Source organism: Nomascus leucogenys, chromosome 2, assembly GCF_006542625.1.
Source record: "Nomascus leucogenys isolate Asia chromosome 2, Asia_NLE_v1, whole genome shotgun sequence".
Lineage (NCBI taxonomy): Eukaryota > Metazoa > Chordata > Mammalia > Primates > Hylobatidae > Nomascus > Nomascus leucogenys.
In genome coordinates, this window is record NC_044382.1 from 6,375,435 (window position 1) to 6,391,956 (window position 16,522).

The following is a 16,522-nucleotide window of genomic DNA, read 5'->3' on the forward strand; positions in this document are numbered from 1 at the left end:
CAACCACTGCCTCCACCCCTAATAATGGGGCCCCATGATTTCAGGGAGACGGGGGTGGGCAGGCAACAGGAAGCCCAGATTCGGGGTACCAACCCACGGAGCGCCAAACAAATTCAAATGGCGCTGGGACCTCAACGTTCGGCCAGGACACCCTCCCCCGAGCCCCCGTTATTTGGGAAACCGCCCCGTCCCCGCCTGCGAGTCTTCCACGACTACTTCTCGGTTCCCCCGTGCGACCCGCTTCCACCAGCAAGAAGGAGCCGACGGCCGAGTAGCCAGGAACTCGATTTCGCCCCTTCCCACTCCTCTTTTCTCACTTTTGTTCGGCTTTTCCTGCTTTCCCTCCCTTCTCCCCTCTCCTTTCTTCTTCCCGTCCTCCCTCTCTCCTCCTCCCCTCGCCTCCAGTCCTCCCCCTACCCAGCCCCCTGCGTCCCCTCCCCCGCCTCACCCTCGCCCCGCTCCGCTCGCAGCCCCGCCCGCAGCCAATCAGAGCGCGGCCTCCGGTGGCCCCGCCCTCCTCCGGCGATTCCAGGCGGGCCGGGCCGAGCCCAGGCCGTGGGTACGGAGGGCGGCGCCGCGGGGCGGGGGCCGATGGGTCCTGGCGGACGCGAGGTGTCGGCGCGGGGCTCGCCTGGACGCGGGTGTGCGGGGCTGTGAGGGGGCGAGGCGGACGCTGCGGCCCGCCCGGGATGGGCCAGCCCTGGCCTGGCGGCGCTGAGCCGAAGGCAAGGGCGGCGCGCGGGCCAGGCCTGCCGGGCGGGCGGCCCGGGGGCTGAGGTAGAAGTGGGCGCGGAGGAAGGGGCCGAGCCAAGGCGGTGGGTGGAGCGGCGAGGGGGGCGGAGGCTGGGCCGCGGCGGGCGAGCGGAGCGGCGCGCCTGTCCGGAGCTCGGCGGTGGCGCCGGAGGAGGCTGCGGCGGCGGCGGCGGGCCCGGACGAGCGTCCGGAGGTGGCGGACGAGGCGCCGGGGGCCCCCATGGGCGGGTGTGTGGGCGCCCAGCACGACTCCTCGGGCAGCCTCAACGAGAACTCGGAGGGCACTGGAGGTAGGTGAGCGCCAGGGGGCAGCCTCGGCCCCCCATTGTTCCCGGCCAGGCCCGGCCACCTGTCCCGACCCCCGCGGGCCGCGCCGGGCCCCCGCGCCCCTTTGTCATCCCCTCTTCCACGTCATTCCCCGCGCTCCGCTTCCGGCTGCCTTGCCAGCCGCGGGGGTCGCCCTTTCCCGCCCCAGCCCCGAAGAAAAGTCCTCTGAGCGCCGGGGACGTAGCCCTCGGCCTCGCCGATCGCCCCGCTCGGCTCGGGGAAGTCGGGCCCGAAGCTGCCCTTCTGGCCACCTCACTCCGTCTTCAGCCCGTTTAATTATTGAGGAACAGGATGGCGGCGCCGGGGTTGCAGAAAAGCGAATTGATGGCGGGGGGAGGGAGCTTGATGCGTTCCCTCCGACGGGCCCCGCCACATCTTTCCGCACCCTTCCTTGTTCATTGGAGTTGGCTGGTCTCAGCTTTCCAGAGTTTCAGATGACAGCTGCCCCGGTTGGTTCCAAATTGGCCATTTAAACCTGCGAGTTTCTGGAGCTCGGCTGGAGGAGTTTCCAGTGGCCGCAGGCATTGTATTAAGGAGGGGTGGGGAAACGGTCTTCCCGGGTAAAACGTGGCTCCTTGCTAGAGCTTGGGGGTGTTAGTCCGGTGTGCTGTCGGGGTGGGCTAATCAAATTCCCATCTGTCTTACGTGGAAGGAAAATATGTAGGATAAAAGTACAAATGCAGTTGGACTCTGACTTACCTCAGTAAGATCAGTACTTTGAAAGTTTTCTAACACGAGAACGCACTCCTACTTTATAGTAAAAGCGTGCTGAGGATAGGTATTTTAATTCAATCAGTAGTAGTTGTAGTATGGCAGTATAATAATAAAATTAGTTCTATCTTTAAGTTTGGTTACGTCCATTCTGTAGAATATTTTAGTTATAAACAGCCTGTAGGCAAAGATGACAGCGTTGGTTTGATTTTTGACCTAATGTTAGCTGCCGTAAAATGTGCATGTTTGTAAATTTTTAAATTGTTTGCGTATGGGAGGGTTTACAATTTTTTCTTAGCATACTAACATTTAGACCAGTTGCTTGCCCTGTCACTTAAGCTCTCTTCACAAACCATGTACACCTAAGTTTTTTGGCTGATGGATGTCCTGAATTCCATGATGGTTAGCCATGCCACTTTATTAAAATCTGTGGGTATCCTGTATGACTAAATCCTGGGTAAGTGACTTGAGAACTCAGTGAAAGTTGTCTTGAAAAAGTCCATGAAAATGCTACTTTATAGTGTATTTTATGTCGTAGGATTATTACTGGCATATTGAGATCCTCAGTGACAGCAAAGCAGGAAGATAAAAAGGGCACGATTTAAAACAGCCTTGGGTTAAGGTGAAATTGGGGGATCAAAATGAATCTTCCTCTAATTGTGTTGATCATTAGTGGTTCTGAAATATATTAGTATTTGTTATAGCTAGTGTTTAGTTTTAATTAAATTTTTTTCACACTCATTTTAATATTCTCATAAGCATTTTGCTCTTCTCCGTAATGCATGTGGATTAATTTATTTAAGCCTTTTGGTAGTGTGACTTATGACCAGACAGGCACTATTAATATGGGCTTTAAAAAGCGTGAAATCTTAGCTTTGGGTAATTTATTACCGGTGGTATCCAGTTAGATAGCTATAGTATCAGTTTCTTTGAGGACTGAGTTCTCTGGACCATAAGCTGTGCTGTACATGAAGTTTAGAAAAAGGAACATCAACCACCAAACGTCTTTATTTTCTTTTGGAGAGAGGGCATGGGCCCTGATGTAACTGGTGTCGGGGAAGAGGCTCTTGGACTAAAAGGATTATTTCTGGAATTTGATTATGGACGCTTTTATTCTCCATTATTGTCATGATAATTAAGAGTTAATTGTGGTTTAGTGAAATTAACTCAGGTGTGTTGCAGGTTAACATATAAAAAAAATTGCTTGTTAAGTAGATTGTTGGGAAGGGAAAGACTTTTTCCTAAGGGTGTTGGCACAGATCCCTAGCTTTTCAAACAGACTGTGGTAGTGAGTTAGGTTTGGGGGGTGTGTAGAGGGCTTAGTTTGGTTTCTCGAGACCAGTTCTTGCTTTATAAAGCCCAAGCTGGAGTGCAGGGCCACGATCACAGCTCACTGCAGCCTTGACCTCCCAGGTACAAGTGATCCTTCTACCTCAGCCTCCCAAGTAACTGGGACCACGAGGTGCATGCCACCACACCCGGCTAATTTTTAAAAAATTTTTAGTAGAGGCGAGTTTTGCTGTGTTTTTAATCTGAATGTATTGGGTTATGAAAATTATTTTATCGACATGGAGTCTTCACATGCTTCTTATAACGGATTTAAACTTTTCATGACAGATTTAATTACATTCACCAACCAGGCAGGGTGGCTCATGCCTGTAATCCCAGCACTTTGGGATGATGAGGCGAGAGGATTGCTTGAGCCCAGGAGTTGGAGACCAGCCCAGGCAACATAGTGAGACTCTGTCTTTAGAAAAATAAACAAAATAATTATATTCACAGTGTTGTGCAAACATCACCATTTTAGAATAGCTTGACCCTTTCTAAGTATCAGCCAGCCTTAGTAAGAAAAAGATTTTTAAAAAATCTTTTGACCATTTGAAATACCATACTTTACTTTTTCCCTGTGAATCCATCTCTTATGTATGCAAGTAATTATGTGTATATCAATAAAAGCTTCCTTATTAGGTGTATTACTTCTTTGAAGGAATTTGGGAGATTTTTATAAGAGACTGTAGAATATGGAAGTGGCTTAATTCACATTATAAGCTTTGCATTATCTATTGTTTTGGAATTAATTGTTGTATTTTCCTCTGGCATATACCTTGCCTAGAATTTAGTTCTTGAGCTCCAGCTACTTAGGCTTTTTTCAAATAAAAAAAACTTTTATTTTTATATTTTGTTATTGAGTTAGTGTCTTGCTCTGTCACCCAGGCTGAAGTACTGTGCCATGATTATAGATTACTGCAGCCTTGAACTCTTGGGCTCAGGCAGTCCTCTGGCCTCAGCCACATGAGTAGTTAGGCTGCTTTTTTTTTTTTTTCTTTGAGATGGAGTCTTGCTCTGTCGCCCAGGCTGCAGTACAGTGGCACGATCTCTGCTCACTGCAGCCTCTGCCTCCCAGGTTCAAGAGATTCTCCTACCTTAGCCTCCGGAGTAGCTGGGATTACAGGTGCCCACCAACACGCCCAGCTAATTTTTTTGTATTTTTAGTAGAGACGGGGTTTCACCATGTTGGCCTGGCTGGTCTTGAACTCCTGACCTTTAAGTAATCTGCCCGCTTCTGCTTCCCAAAGTGTTGGGATTACAGGTGTGAGCCACTGTGCCCAGCCTACTTTTTTTTTTAATGCCTACTTTTAATCAAGACAGGTATGTCATAGAAGTTATGTAAGATTATTTAACAGTTGTAAGCTTCCATGCTCCTAGAATTTCCCATTGTTTTGACTTTTTTTTTTTTTTTTTTTTGAGACATTGTTTCGCTCTTGTTGCCCAGGCTGGAGTGCAATGGTGCGATCTCGGCTCACTGCAACCTCCACCCTCCCGGGTTCAAGCAGTTCTCTTGCCTCAGCCTCCAAAGTAGCTGGCATTACTGGCGTGCGCCACCATGCCTGGCTAATTTCATATTTTTAGTGGAGATGGGGTTTCACCATGTTGGTCAGGCTGGTCTTGAACTCCTGACCTCACGTGAGCCACGTCGCCCAGCCTGTTTGGACATTTTCAGATATTCTGTATGGTTCTCCACCGTATTATAATGACATTGTGATGCTGGAGTTGGCACTTAGGACCTCTAGACAAGCCTTTAGCCATGACATTTGCTAAGGAATTAAATCCTTGATGATTTTTTAAAATAAATACGTGGGCAGAAAACCCAATAAAATTGTATTAACTGAAGACAACCAACAAGCTTTTCTTTCTTCACCTCTTTAATGAAAGTGTAGTGATATACAAAGTAACTTCTCACTTTCTGAGTGTCATTTATTTTGTGCATTCAGTGATATCCTAAGAGAACTGACTGTGGTGGTCACAAGTTTCCAGGTTTACAGAGAATAACTGAATGCTGGACATTCATTCCTTTAGTCTCTATTCCAGAATGTCTTGAACATCATGGAGTTCTTTCAGATATCCATTTATAGCAGCCTTACAGACACCTACTCAGTGAGTAACAATGGTTTTTGAATAGCATCTACCATTTATCCAGTATTTATTATGTAACAGGTCCTAACAACCCTATGAGGTGGATAGTATCTCTGTTTCATAGATAAAGATTGAAGCCCAAGCAGTTATTAGGTTAGTGCAAAAACAGTTTTGTTCCATGCCATTAATTTTAATGGCAAAAACCGCAGTTACTTTTGCACCAACCTTTAATAACTTGCTCATCATCACATAGCTTATAACTGGCAGTCAGAGCTTAAACCCAGGGCTGTTATAAAGAATGCTAGTTTTCTGTTTTTTCGTAGTTTACTTTTTTTAAATTGTGGCAAAATTGGCTAGGCCCAGTGGCTTACACCTGTAATCCTACCACATTGGGAGGCCAAGGCAGGTAGATCACTTGAGGTCAGGAGTTCAAGACCAGCCTGGCCAACATGGAGAAACCCCATCTCTACTGAAAATAACAAAAATTAGCCGGGTGTGGTGGCGAGTGCCTGTAATCCCAGCTACTCAGGAGGCTGAGGCAGGAGAATCGCTTGAACATAGGGAGATAGAGGTTGCAGTGAGCCAGGATCACGCCATTGCACTCCAGCCTGGGTGACAGAGCAAGACTCGGTCTCAAGATAAATAAAAATAAAATTGTGGCAAAACATATAACAGAATTACCGTCTCAACCATTTTTAAATGTATAATTCAGTGGCATTGATTATATTCACAATGTTATATGGTCCTATACTTAGAATCATAAAATATTTGCCCTTTTGTTTGTGGTTTATTTAATTACCGTAATGTCTCCCGTGTTCATCCTATTGTAGCATGTATTTGTACTCTATCCTTTTTATGGCTAAATAATATTCCATTGTATGTATATACCGCTTTTTTTTTCCCCCTGAGGCAGAGTCTCGCTCTGTCGCCCAGGCTGGAATGCAATGGCGCGATCTCAGCTCACTGCAACCTCCACCTCCCAGGTTCAAGCGATTCTCCTGCCTCAGCCTTCCGAGTAGCTGGGATTATAGGTATGCACCACCACACCTGGCTAATTGTTTTTTTTTGTATTTTTAGTAGAGACAGGGTTTCACCATGTTGGCCAGGCTGGTCTCGAACTCCTGCCCATGTATATACCACTTTTTTTTTTAATCCATTCATCTGTTGGGACATTTGGGCTGCTTCCACATTTTGATGTGAATGATGCAGCTCTGAACTTTGTTGTATAAGTATCTGTTTTCAGTCTCCGTTTCCAGTTCTTTCAGCTGGATAGGAGTGGAATTAATGGGTCATATGGTAATTCTAGGTTTACCTTTTTGAGAAACTACCAGATTATTTTCTACCACTTATTCTTACCAGCAGTGTATGATGGTTCCAGTTTCTCTGTATTTTCACCATCACTTGTTATATTCCATTTTTTTAAATTACAGCAATTCTGAAGTAGTATCTCTTAGTTTGATTTGCATTTTCCTGATGAGTAGTGGTGTTGAGCACCTCTTTTCGTGTCCATTTATATATCTTCCCTGGAGAAATATTTATTTATGCCCTTTGCTTACTTTTGAGTTCTTTGGCTTTTTTTTTCCTTTTTTTTAAAGAGTTTTATATATTCTGGATGTTGAACCCTTATCAAATATATGATATGCAGATATGTTCCCCCATTCTGTGAGTTGTCTTTTCATTCTCTTGATGGTGTCCTTTCATGTACAAAGGTTTTTTATTGTTGTTGTTGTTTTTTTAATAGAATCTCGCCCTGTTGCCCGTGGTGGAGTGCAGTGGCGTAATCATGGCCTACTGCAGCATCAACCTCCTGGGCTTAGCCAGTCTTCCTGGTTCAGCCTCCTGAGTAACTGGGACCACAGGTGTGCACCACCACAGCCAGCTAATTTTTAAATTTTTGTAGAGACGGGGTCTTTCTGTGTTGTTGAGGCTGGTCTCAAACTCTCGGGCTTAAGTGATCCTCCCGCCTTGACCTCCCAAAATGCTGGGATTACAGACGTGAGCCACCGTGCATCACCTAAAGTTTGTAATTTTAATGATGTCCGATTTATCTATTTTTTTCTTCTGTTGCTTGTGCTTCTAGTTTCAGTTTTAAATATAAAGTAACTTTTCACTGATGTATACAGAATAGATTTATAGCCAATAATTTGCAAATCTCACAGCTAACATTTGCTTTCTCAACAAGAAGTGGAAAACTTTTATTTCCTCTGTCTGATCTGATGAAAGGTTATTAGCAGTGAAATGGTTTATAAAAGTTGACAGTTCAGTTAACAGGGTAGCTAAAAAAGAAAAAAAATTGACAAAAGTAATTCATAACTGTACTTCGTCTTCTTTTTGTTCCCTTCTTTTTTTTTTTTTTTTTTTGAGACAGAGTCTGCTCTGTCACCCAGGCTGGAGTACAGTGGCATGATCTCAGCTGACTGCAATCTCCGCCTCCCAGGTTGAAGCAATTCTCCTGCCTCAGCCTCCCAGGTAGCTGGGATTACAGGTGCGCACCTCCACACCGGCTAATTTTTGTATGTTTAGTAGAGACGAGGTTTCATTGTGTTGGCCAGACCGGTGTCGAACTCCTGACCTCAAGTGATCCCCTGCCTCAGCCTCCCAAAGTGCTGGAATTACAGTTGTGAGCCACTGTGCCTGGCCATTTTGTTTCCTTTTTTTGTCTTCTTCCTTCCCTCCCTCCCTTCTCTCCCCCTTTCCCTTTCTTCCCTCTTTCCCTCCCTCCCTTTCTTTGTCTCTGCACCCCAATAATGAACCTTAAAAATGAAAGCATCTGTTCTAAGAGAACATAATGCAACTGGCCCACATGTACAGGATCAGAAGGCGTGGGGGACTGATCTTCGCCCCAGTTGATTCTCCAGCTCAGTTTGTAAACTGATAGTACATGAGTCACATCCAGTCAACAAACATGCTTTATTTGGCCTGTATGATGTTTTTAAAAACATACCAGATAGAAGAATGGTTATGAAGTAAAGCTTGGAAGTGGTTGTAAACAATACATTCATGGGGTAATCGTTGGTAAAGTGGCTGCTTTGGCTTGAGCAGTGTGTGTGTGAGAGAAAATGATGGAGAAACTGGACAGGTATTGAGTAGGATGTTACTGTGGACTCTTGAGGAGAAGAGCTTATCATCTGATGAAAAGAGTGTACTGACTGCTAAATGTCATTCACTAAATATTAGTTGAACCACTATTATGTACTAGTTACTGGGATTACAACAGAGGGGAAAAAAATCTCTGCCCTCAAAGGAATTTACAGTCTAGTACTTTGCTGCTTAGAAAGTTTTGTCTCTGGACCAATATTGGCATCACTTTGGGAGCATGTTAGAAATTCAGAGCCTCAGACCTACAGAATCTGCATTTTCACAAGATTCTCAAGTGATTTCCTATGTACATTAATGTTTGAGAGGCACTGGTATAGGATTGCCTAAAGTGGGAAGAGACTAGGATGAGGAACCCATCAGGGAAAAAAGTGGCATGAGTTGGTGATTTATTGGATGTAGGGATACAGAAGAGAAAAAGAGAAGTAAAATAATACCATGTTTATGAACCCGAGTGACCAGGAATATTGAGGTAGCTTGGCAGGTTTTGGGGAATAAGAAAGATATCTGGGAAAAGCCCTGGTTCAGCATTCAGTGTATGTTAAGGTATATGTGACGGAAGAATGTCTAAGTGGAGTCACCATATAGTGTGGTATGGAAATTTAGATAGGGAACTCCTAGATGCTTAGGGCTACAATTGTGGATTTTGGGATCAGCTGGGGTGAGTTGACTGAAGGTGTAAAAGTGAGTGACTGCTAATAAGTAAGTGAAAGGGGGAAAATACTAAGAATTGAGTCATGAGAGTTTCATAAAGGGTGAAGCAATAAGAAAATCACCTCTAATCAGGCCTGACACATAGTAAGTAGGTACTTAGTATACTGAATTTTGTTGAATTGGGAAACGGAAGCAGGTCTCTGCTTGTGAAACTAATCTGGTTGTATTTAGAACGGATCATTCTTGTAATTTCAGAAAATAATTTGGTTCAGTAACTTGGTTCTAGCTGTGGTGTGATACCGTTTGGCTGTGTTCCCACCCAAATCTCATCCTGAATTGTAGTTTTCATAATCTCCACGTGTCATGGGAGAGACCCAGTGGGAGGTAATTGAATCATGGGGGCGGTTACCTCCATGCTGTTCTTGTGATAGTGAGTGAATTCTCACAAGATTTGTGGTTTTATAAAGGGCTTTCCCCGCTTTTGCTCGGCACTTCTTCCTCCTGCCATATGAACCAAGGACGTGTTTGTTGCCCCTTCCACCATGATTGTAAGTTTCCTGAGGCCTCCCAGCCCTGCGGAACTGTGAGTCAATTAAACTTCTTTGTAAATTACCCAGTCTCAGGCAGTTCTTTTTTTTTTTTTTTTTTTTTTGAGACGGAGTCTTGCTCTGTTGCCCAGGCTGGAGTGCAGTGGTGCGAACTTGGCTCACAGCAAACTCCGCCTGCTGGGTTCACACCATTCTCCTGCCTCAGCCTCCCAAGTAGCTGGGACTACAGGTGCCCGCCACCACGCCAGGCTAATTTTTTGTATTTTTAGTAGAGACGGAGTTTCACCGTGTTAGGATGGTCTTGATTTCCTGACCTCATGATCCGCCCACCTCGGCCTCCCAAAGTTCTGGGATTACAGGCATGAGCCACTGCACCTGGCCTCAGGCAGTTCTTTATAGTAGCATGAGAACGGACTAATACATGGTGTTTGCAGAAATTCTAGCTGTAGTTTGTTATATCCTAAAACAAGGTAGACTTTTTAGGTATACAATTCCAGAATATACCAGTAGCCCTTTTGAGGTTGGTGTGGTTCAGGACAAACACATTCTCTATAAGACTTTCTTCACCAAGAATGTCAAGTGTACTTCTTTCTTATATATTTTCAGTGTCCATTATGTTCTACACATCATCTAACTGGTTTATTGAATTTTCTTATGCTTCTATTCTTTGGTTTGTGCCAATAGTAAAGAGTAAAACAGCCAGTTGCAGTGGCTCACACCTGTAATCCCAGCACTTTGGGAGGCTGAGGCGGGCGGATCATGAGGTCAGGAGATCAAGACCATCCTGGCCAACATGGTGAAAGCCTGTCTCTACTAAAAATACAAAAATTAGCTGGGCGTGGTGGCACATGCCTGTAGTCCTAGCTACTTGGGAGGCTGAAGCAGGAGAATTGCTTGAACCTGGGAGGTGGAGGTTGCAGTGAGCTGAGATTGTGCCACTAAACTCCAAGCCTGGCGACACAGCGAGACTCCATCTCAAAAAAAAAAAGAAAAAAAGTAAAGCAAAATTGAGCATGAGGAGGACTGAAGATTTAGTCTCCTTGTATCCCTAGTGTGACAGTGGAGGTAAAAATCCTTCATATTTTCTGGGTCAGTGAGCTCCGGGACTTTATGAGAGAGGTGCCTAAAATTTCATACCACTTTGGCAAGAGACTTTTAGGGCATTTACTTGATACAAAGCAGAAGGCAGTAAATTTTACTAGGAGGAGTGGAGTTGTAGGGAGGGGACCAAAAGGAAAATGGGCAGCAAGAAGATATAGGTTGAAAATACAGTGGTACTCTGGGTAGGCAGGTCTGGCAGGTATGAGAACTTAATATATAGGTCAAGGAAGCTACAGTCGGAAAATATTGGATATGGGGAGAGCTGAATCCTCTTTGGGAAAAGTTTTAGCACTAGAGTTTACATTAAAAACTGACATGGGCCATTGTAGCTGCTTCCTGATCATCTACCTTCCATTGGGCTAGTTCCACTCCATTTTCAATTTTCTATCAGTAAAGGATTGGAATTTATGTTGGAAGGCTTTTTTTTTTTTTTTTTTTTGAGACGGAGTCTCGCTCTGTCGCCCAGGCTGGAGTGCAGTGGCACAATCTCGGCTCACTGCAACTTCTGCCTCCCAGGTTCAAGCGATTCTCCTGCCTCAGCCTCTGAAATACCTGGGATTACAGGCGTCCGCCGCCACACCTGGCTAATTTTTGTATTTTTAGTAGAGACGAGGTTTCACCACGTTGGCCAGGCTGGTGTCGAAGTCCTAACCCCAGGTGATCCGCCTGCCTTGGCTTCCCAAAGTGCTGGGATTATGGATGTGAGCCACCATGCCCAGCCAGAAGGCATTTTTAAAGAAGAATCTTGCAGTGGACATTATGTGAGGATTTTTCCATCTCTAATTTAAGTTTATTTAGGAATCAGTTATTAGTGCTGCATTTTATGGACAGAAGCTTTAATCCATTAGACATGATAGCAATTTTTATTCTTCTGACTTTTGATAGCCCTAGTCTATAATGCCTCTTCTTTGGACAGATTTTTTTTTTTTTTTTTTTTGAGACGGAGAGACGGAGGCCCGCTGTCTTGCCCAGGCTGGAGTGCAAGTGGCACGATCTCAGCTCACTGAAACCTCTGTCTCCTGGGTTCAAGCTATTCTCCTGCCTCAGCCTCCCGAGTAGCTGGGACTACAGGTGTGCGACTACGCCCAGCTAATTTGTGTATTTTTAATAGAGACGGGGTTTCACCATGTTGGTCAGGATGGTCTCAATCTCTTCACCTTGTGGTCCGCCTGCCTCGGCCTCCCAAAGTTCTGGGATTACAGGCGTGAGCCACCGCTCCTGGCCTCTTTGAACAGATTTTAATAGATGGGTTTTATTTTTAAATCTGGCTGATTTTATTACTGTATATGCAAAGCTTTGGCAGTACCTTGTTAGTACTACTTTACCCAGGTGAGTCCTCTAATGAGAATGATTATTGAGTATTAAATCGCTAGTAACAAAATTTTGCCTTTACATTGATGAATTAATTATATCTCTTGTGGCTTTTGACTAAAACATATTCTTATCTTGTTGCAGGAATACATTAGGTTTATTTAGTTTAAGCAACATGATCAAATTAACCAGACATGATCAATTTGCTGATTTAATGATTCTCATTTTTTCCTTACTGCAGACCACCTGAGTGGTTATCTTCATTTGGGGGGCCACTGCACCTGCTTCTCCCCATGCCCCTCATCCCTCGCATCTTTCTGCTTCTGCTTATCTGGCAGTACTAGGCTGCCAGCAAGCTTTTCTTGAGTCACTGGTAGTTCAAGGACCATAGGCTGAGACTTTACTAATGCATATGTACTTAAAGATGCATGTGTGTTGGCCAAGAACAATCAGCATGTATTTGTCTTGCATCAGCTAGTTTGACATGCCATCAGCAAGAATCAAGTTTGGTTTTTAATATATCTGTATGTTGAGCTGAGCAGTTAAATACTGCTGAGTGTACATTGGGTGTTGTGATGCCTTATTTTTGCATGTTTGCAGTGAAACTTAGAAGTTTCCATTATTGCTCTGTTTTCTGAAGTGGAATTTCTGTTGAAGTTAGACATCTAAGAAAAATGAAATATTTACATGTGAAAATCATTCTAAATGAATTTTATTTGAGTGTGAGGTCATAGTTATATTTACATTTGCTCAAAGTTTGACTAAGTAATGAATTAGTGACTTTTGGGCTTTTCTCATTGAGTTCTTATCCTCACTGTAAAACCTTTAAGTTTTTTTTTGCATTTATTATAGTGGGCTTTTAGGTATAAGCAAGGTGAGACTATTTCTTTGCATTGGTTCAGATCGTTTCCATGCTTATGGTCTATGTGACAGTATCAAAGGAGTGGAGTAACAAATAGTTCAGTTCATTTAATTATGAATCTGCCTTCAACTTAGGACAACCACTTTATTTCCTGAGTTAAGATGCTTCTTCCTGAAACTTTAAAAGATAGCCTCCATTATTCCAACTCTCAGCACTTGACGCTAGCTGTAATTAGAGATACAAATAAGGCCTGCTGTATGATATTAAGTACCTTATGGCCTACTGGAGGAATCATACATTTAAGTAGAACTGAGGTAAAATTTAAAAAGTCTCTAGAGCATTGAATATTATGTAAGTTCAAGGAGGAGTGGGGAGCAGGGTCAGAAAGCGTCACTGAAACAGTGATACAAGAAGTTGGTCTTTTTTTTTTGAGATGGAGTCTAGCTCTGTCGCCCAGGCTGGAGTGCAGTGGTGCGATCTCGGCTCACTGCAAGATCTGCCTCCTGGGGTCACGCCATTCTCCTGCCTCAGCCTCCTGAGTAGCTGGGACTACAGGCGCCTGCCACCACGCCCGGCTAATTTTTTTATTTTTAGTAGAGATGGAGTTTCACTGTGTTAGCCAGGATGGTCTCGATCTCCTGACCTCGTGATCTGCCTGCCTCGGCCTCCCAAAATGCTGGGATTACAGGCATGAGCCACTGCGCCAAGCCCAAGAAGTTGGTCTTAAAAGAGGATTAGATGAAGAAAAGGCAGAGAAGGGCATCATTCTGTATGTAGAGGAAATTACTTGTACTGAGATATGAAAAAACATAGCATTTAGGGGGATTGCTAAGAAGCTTGTAGAGGAGATAGGTGAAATGTGAAGTTATTAAGATATGTTATTAGATTTGGGAAGGCAGGATTGCCATAAGTAGACCAAGTTGTGAGACTATATTATAGGTGATATTAGTTAAGTGGCTTAAAATTTTTGTTTTTTGTGCTTCTAACAGACTAATTCCCATGTAATGCTGCATTTTGCAAGGTTATTTTATATAAAATTCTAATATACTAGGTTATTATAGTCTAACAGATTTTTATTCTGTTACAGTTTTAATGCTACAGGTTGGACATCCCTAATCCAAAATTAGAGGATTTCCGGTTTTCAGATTAGGGATACTCACTTAGTATGTGTGCTGCTATTCAAATCTGTATTCAAATCTGAAAAACTCTAAAATTCTAGGCTGGGCGCTGTGGCTCACGCCTGTAATCCCAGCACTTTGGGAGGCCGAGGTAGGCAGATCACGAGGTCAGGAGATTGAGACCATCCTGGCCAACATGATGAAACCCCATCTTTTACTAAAATAAAAAAATTAGCCTGGCGTGGTGGTGGGTGCCTGTAGTCCCAGCTACTCGGGAGGCTGAGGCGGGGGAATTGCTTGAATCCAGGAGGCAGAGGTTGAAGAGCCGAGATCGCGCCATTGCACTCCAGCCTGGGCAACAAGAGCGAAACTCTACCTCAAAAAAAAAAAAAAAACAAAAACAAAACTAAAATTCTAAATACTTCTCTAGTTTCAGAACTTTTGAATAAGAGCTACTCAGTCTGTATTATCACAGATTAAGCATAAGAAATGTATTTAAATTAAAAATTAGGCAGGCCAGGTGATGGCTGTGTCTGTAGTCCCAGCTACTGGTGAGACTGAGGTGGGAGGATCTGTTTGAGTCTCTGAGTTCAAGGCTACAGTGAGCCATGATTGTGCAGTGGCTCTTTTTTATTTTTATTTTTTAATTGAGACAGTCTTGCTCTGTCGCCCAGGCTGGAGTGCAATGACGTGATCTCTGCTCACTGCAACATCTGCCTCCTGGGTTCAAGCAATTCTCCTGCCTCAGCCTCCCGAGTAGCTGGGATTACAGGCGTGCACAACCACGCCCAGCTAATTTTTTGTATTTTTAGTAGAGACGGAGTTTCACCATGTTGGCCAGGCTGGTCTCGAACTCCTGACCTCGTGATCTGCCTGCCTCAGCCTCCCAAAGTGCTGGGATTACAGGCATGAGCCATCGTGCCTGGCCTACCCTGACTCTTAAAGAAAAAAAAAATGTGTTTAACTTTTTTTTTGTTTTACATTCACATGTATATGTTTGTTACAGAATCAGTCTGTGTCTCTTAGGTCCCAATTTTCTGGCATATGGAAAGAGTTTGGTCTAAGATTCTTCAGACCGCTTGGGTTTTAATCTTGTTATGAGAAGAGGCCTCCATTAGCTGTGTTCGACTCAATTTCTTTCATTGTTGAAAGGAGTGGATGGATTAGACCATCTTTACCAAGGTTACATCTAATTCTTTTTTTCAAACTTTTAATTTTTGTAAAATTTTTTTGAGACAGGGCCTCACTCTGTTGCCCAGACTGGAGTGCAGTGGTGCAGTCTCGGCTCACTGCAACCTCCACGTCCCGGGCTCAAGTAATTCTCCTGCCTCAGCCTCCCAAGGAGCTAGGATTACAGGCGCACACCACTACTGCCTGGCTAATTTTTGTATTTTTAGTAGAGATGGGGTTTCACCGTGTCAGCCAGGCTGGTCTTCAGCTCCTAACCTCAAATGATCCACCTGCCTTGGCCTCCCAAAGTGCTGGGATTACAGGCATGAGCCACCCCGCCCCGCCCAAACTTTTTAAATGACAATTTTCAAACATACTGAAAAGCTGGAAGACTCCAGTACAGAAACCCTTGAACGCCTGTCACCTATATTAAACAAATGATATTTTGTCATATTTATGTATCTTTTTTGGTATATATTCCTTTGTGTATCTTTTTTTGCACTTAACTGTTTGAAAGTGAATGTAGACATCATGACACTTCAAAGTGGACCTCTTAAAAGTAAAGTTGTTCCCCTACATAACCACCGTACCATTATCACTGCTAAGAAAGATTATTATATCTTCATGTCCTCTGAGATCTAGTCCATAGTCCAAATCCCTTAATTGTCCTCAAAATGTCTTTTATAACTGGGTTTTTTTCCCCCAAATTAGATCTTATCAGCATTTAGACATTGCATTTGTCACTTCAATCTTTTAAAATCCAGAACTCCTCCTCCTGTTCTTCCCTATGACATTCTCTTTTTTTAAGATGGAGTCTCACTCTTGTTGCCCAGGCTGGAGTGCAGTGGCATGATCTCTGCTCACTGCAACCTCTGCCTCCCGGGTTCAAGCAATTCTTCTGCCTCAGCCTCCCGAGTAGCTGGGGAATACAGGTGCGCACCACCATGCCTGGCTAATTTGTGTATTTTTTGGTGGAGGTGGGGTTTTACTGTGTTGGCCAGGCTGGTCTTTAACTCCTGACCTTAAGTGATCTGCTATGCCCGGCCGACATTGACTTTTTGAAGAGTCTTGTAGAATGTACCGCAATCTGGATTTGTCTGAATGTGGCCTTGTATCATTTAATGTGTGCTGTAGCATCTGTTTTCCCTGGAAATTAGGTAGATTTAATGTTACAGAAGATGGTTGAACTGTTTTCCAGGCTACAGTAGATCCACACTCTTCCCACTTCTCTTTTTCTACGTTCCAACTAGGATAATCTTTCATTATTGACCAACTCAGCCTTTTTCTCATTTTTCTACCCAGAAATAATCCTGCCATTTTCTGAACTTCTTAGTACTATTCTTATAGTACTTATCCTCCCCACTCTACTTAAAAAAAAAATCTTCTATCATGGCTATTTTTATACATTACTTATCTTCGCACAATGTAAGCTGCATTGGACCTGGGGCAGAGACTGG

At 44.0% G+C, this 16,522-nt stretch overlaps 1 protein-coding gene across 2 annotated transcripts in view; it reads left to right on the forward strand.

Annotated features, from left to right (window-relative positions):
- Positions 1-547: 547 nt before the first annotated feature.
- UBTD2 (ubiquitin domain containing 2) overlaps positions 548-16,522 on the forward strand; it is a 72,803-nt gene continuing 56,828 nt past the window's right edge. Inside the window, exon 1 of one of the 2 annotated variants that reach the window (XM_030825101.1) lies at positions 548-1,047. Coding sequence is in view for 1 of the 2 variants with exons in the window: in XM_030825094.1 (XP_030680954.1) it covers positions 974-1,043 (70 nt within the window). In the remaining variant the exon portion in view is untranslated. The remainder of the gene's footprint in view (positions 1,048-16,522) is intronic. The other variant, XM_030825094.1, reaches the window with a different exon arrangement.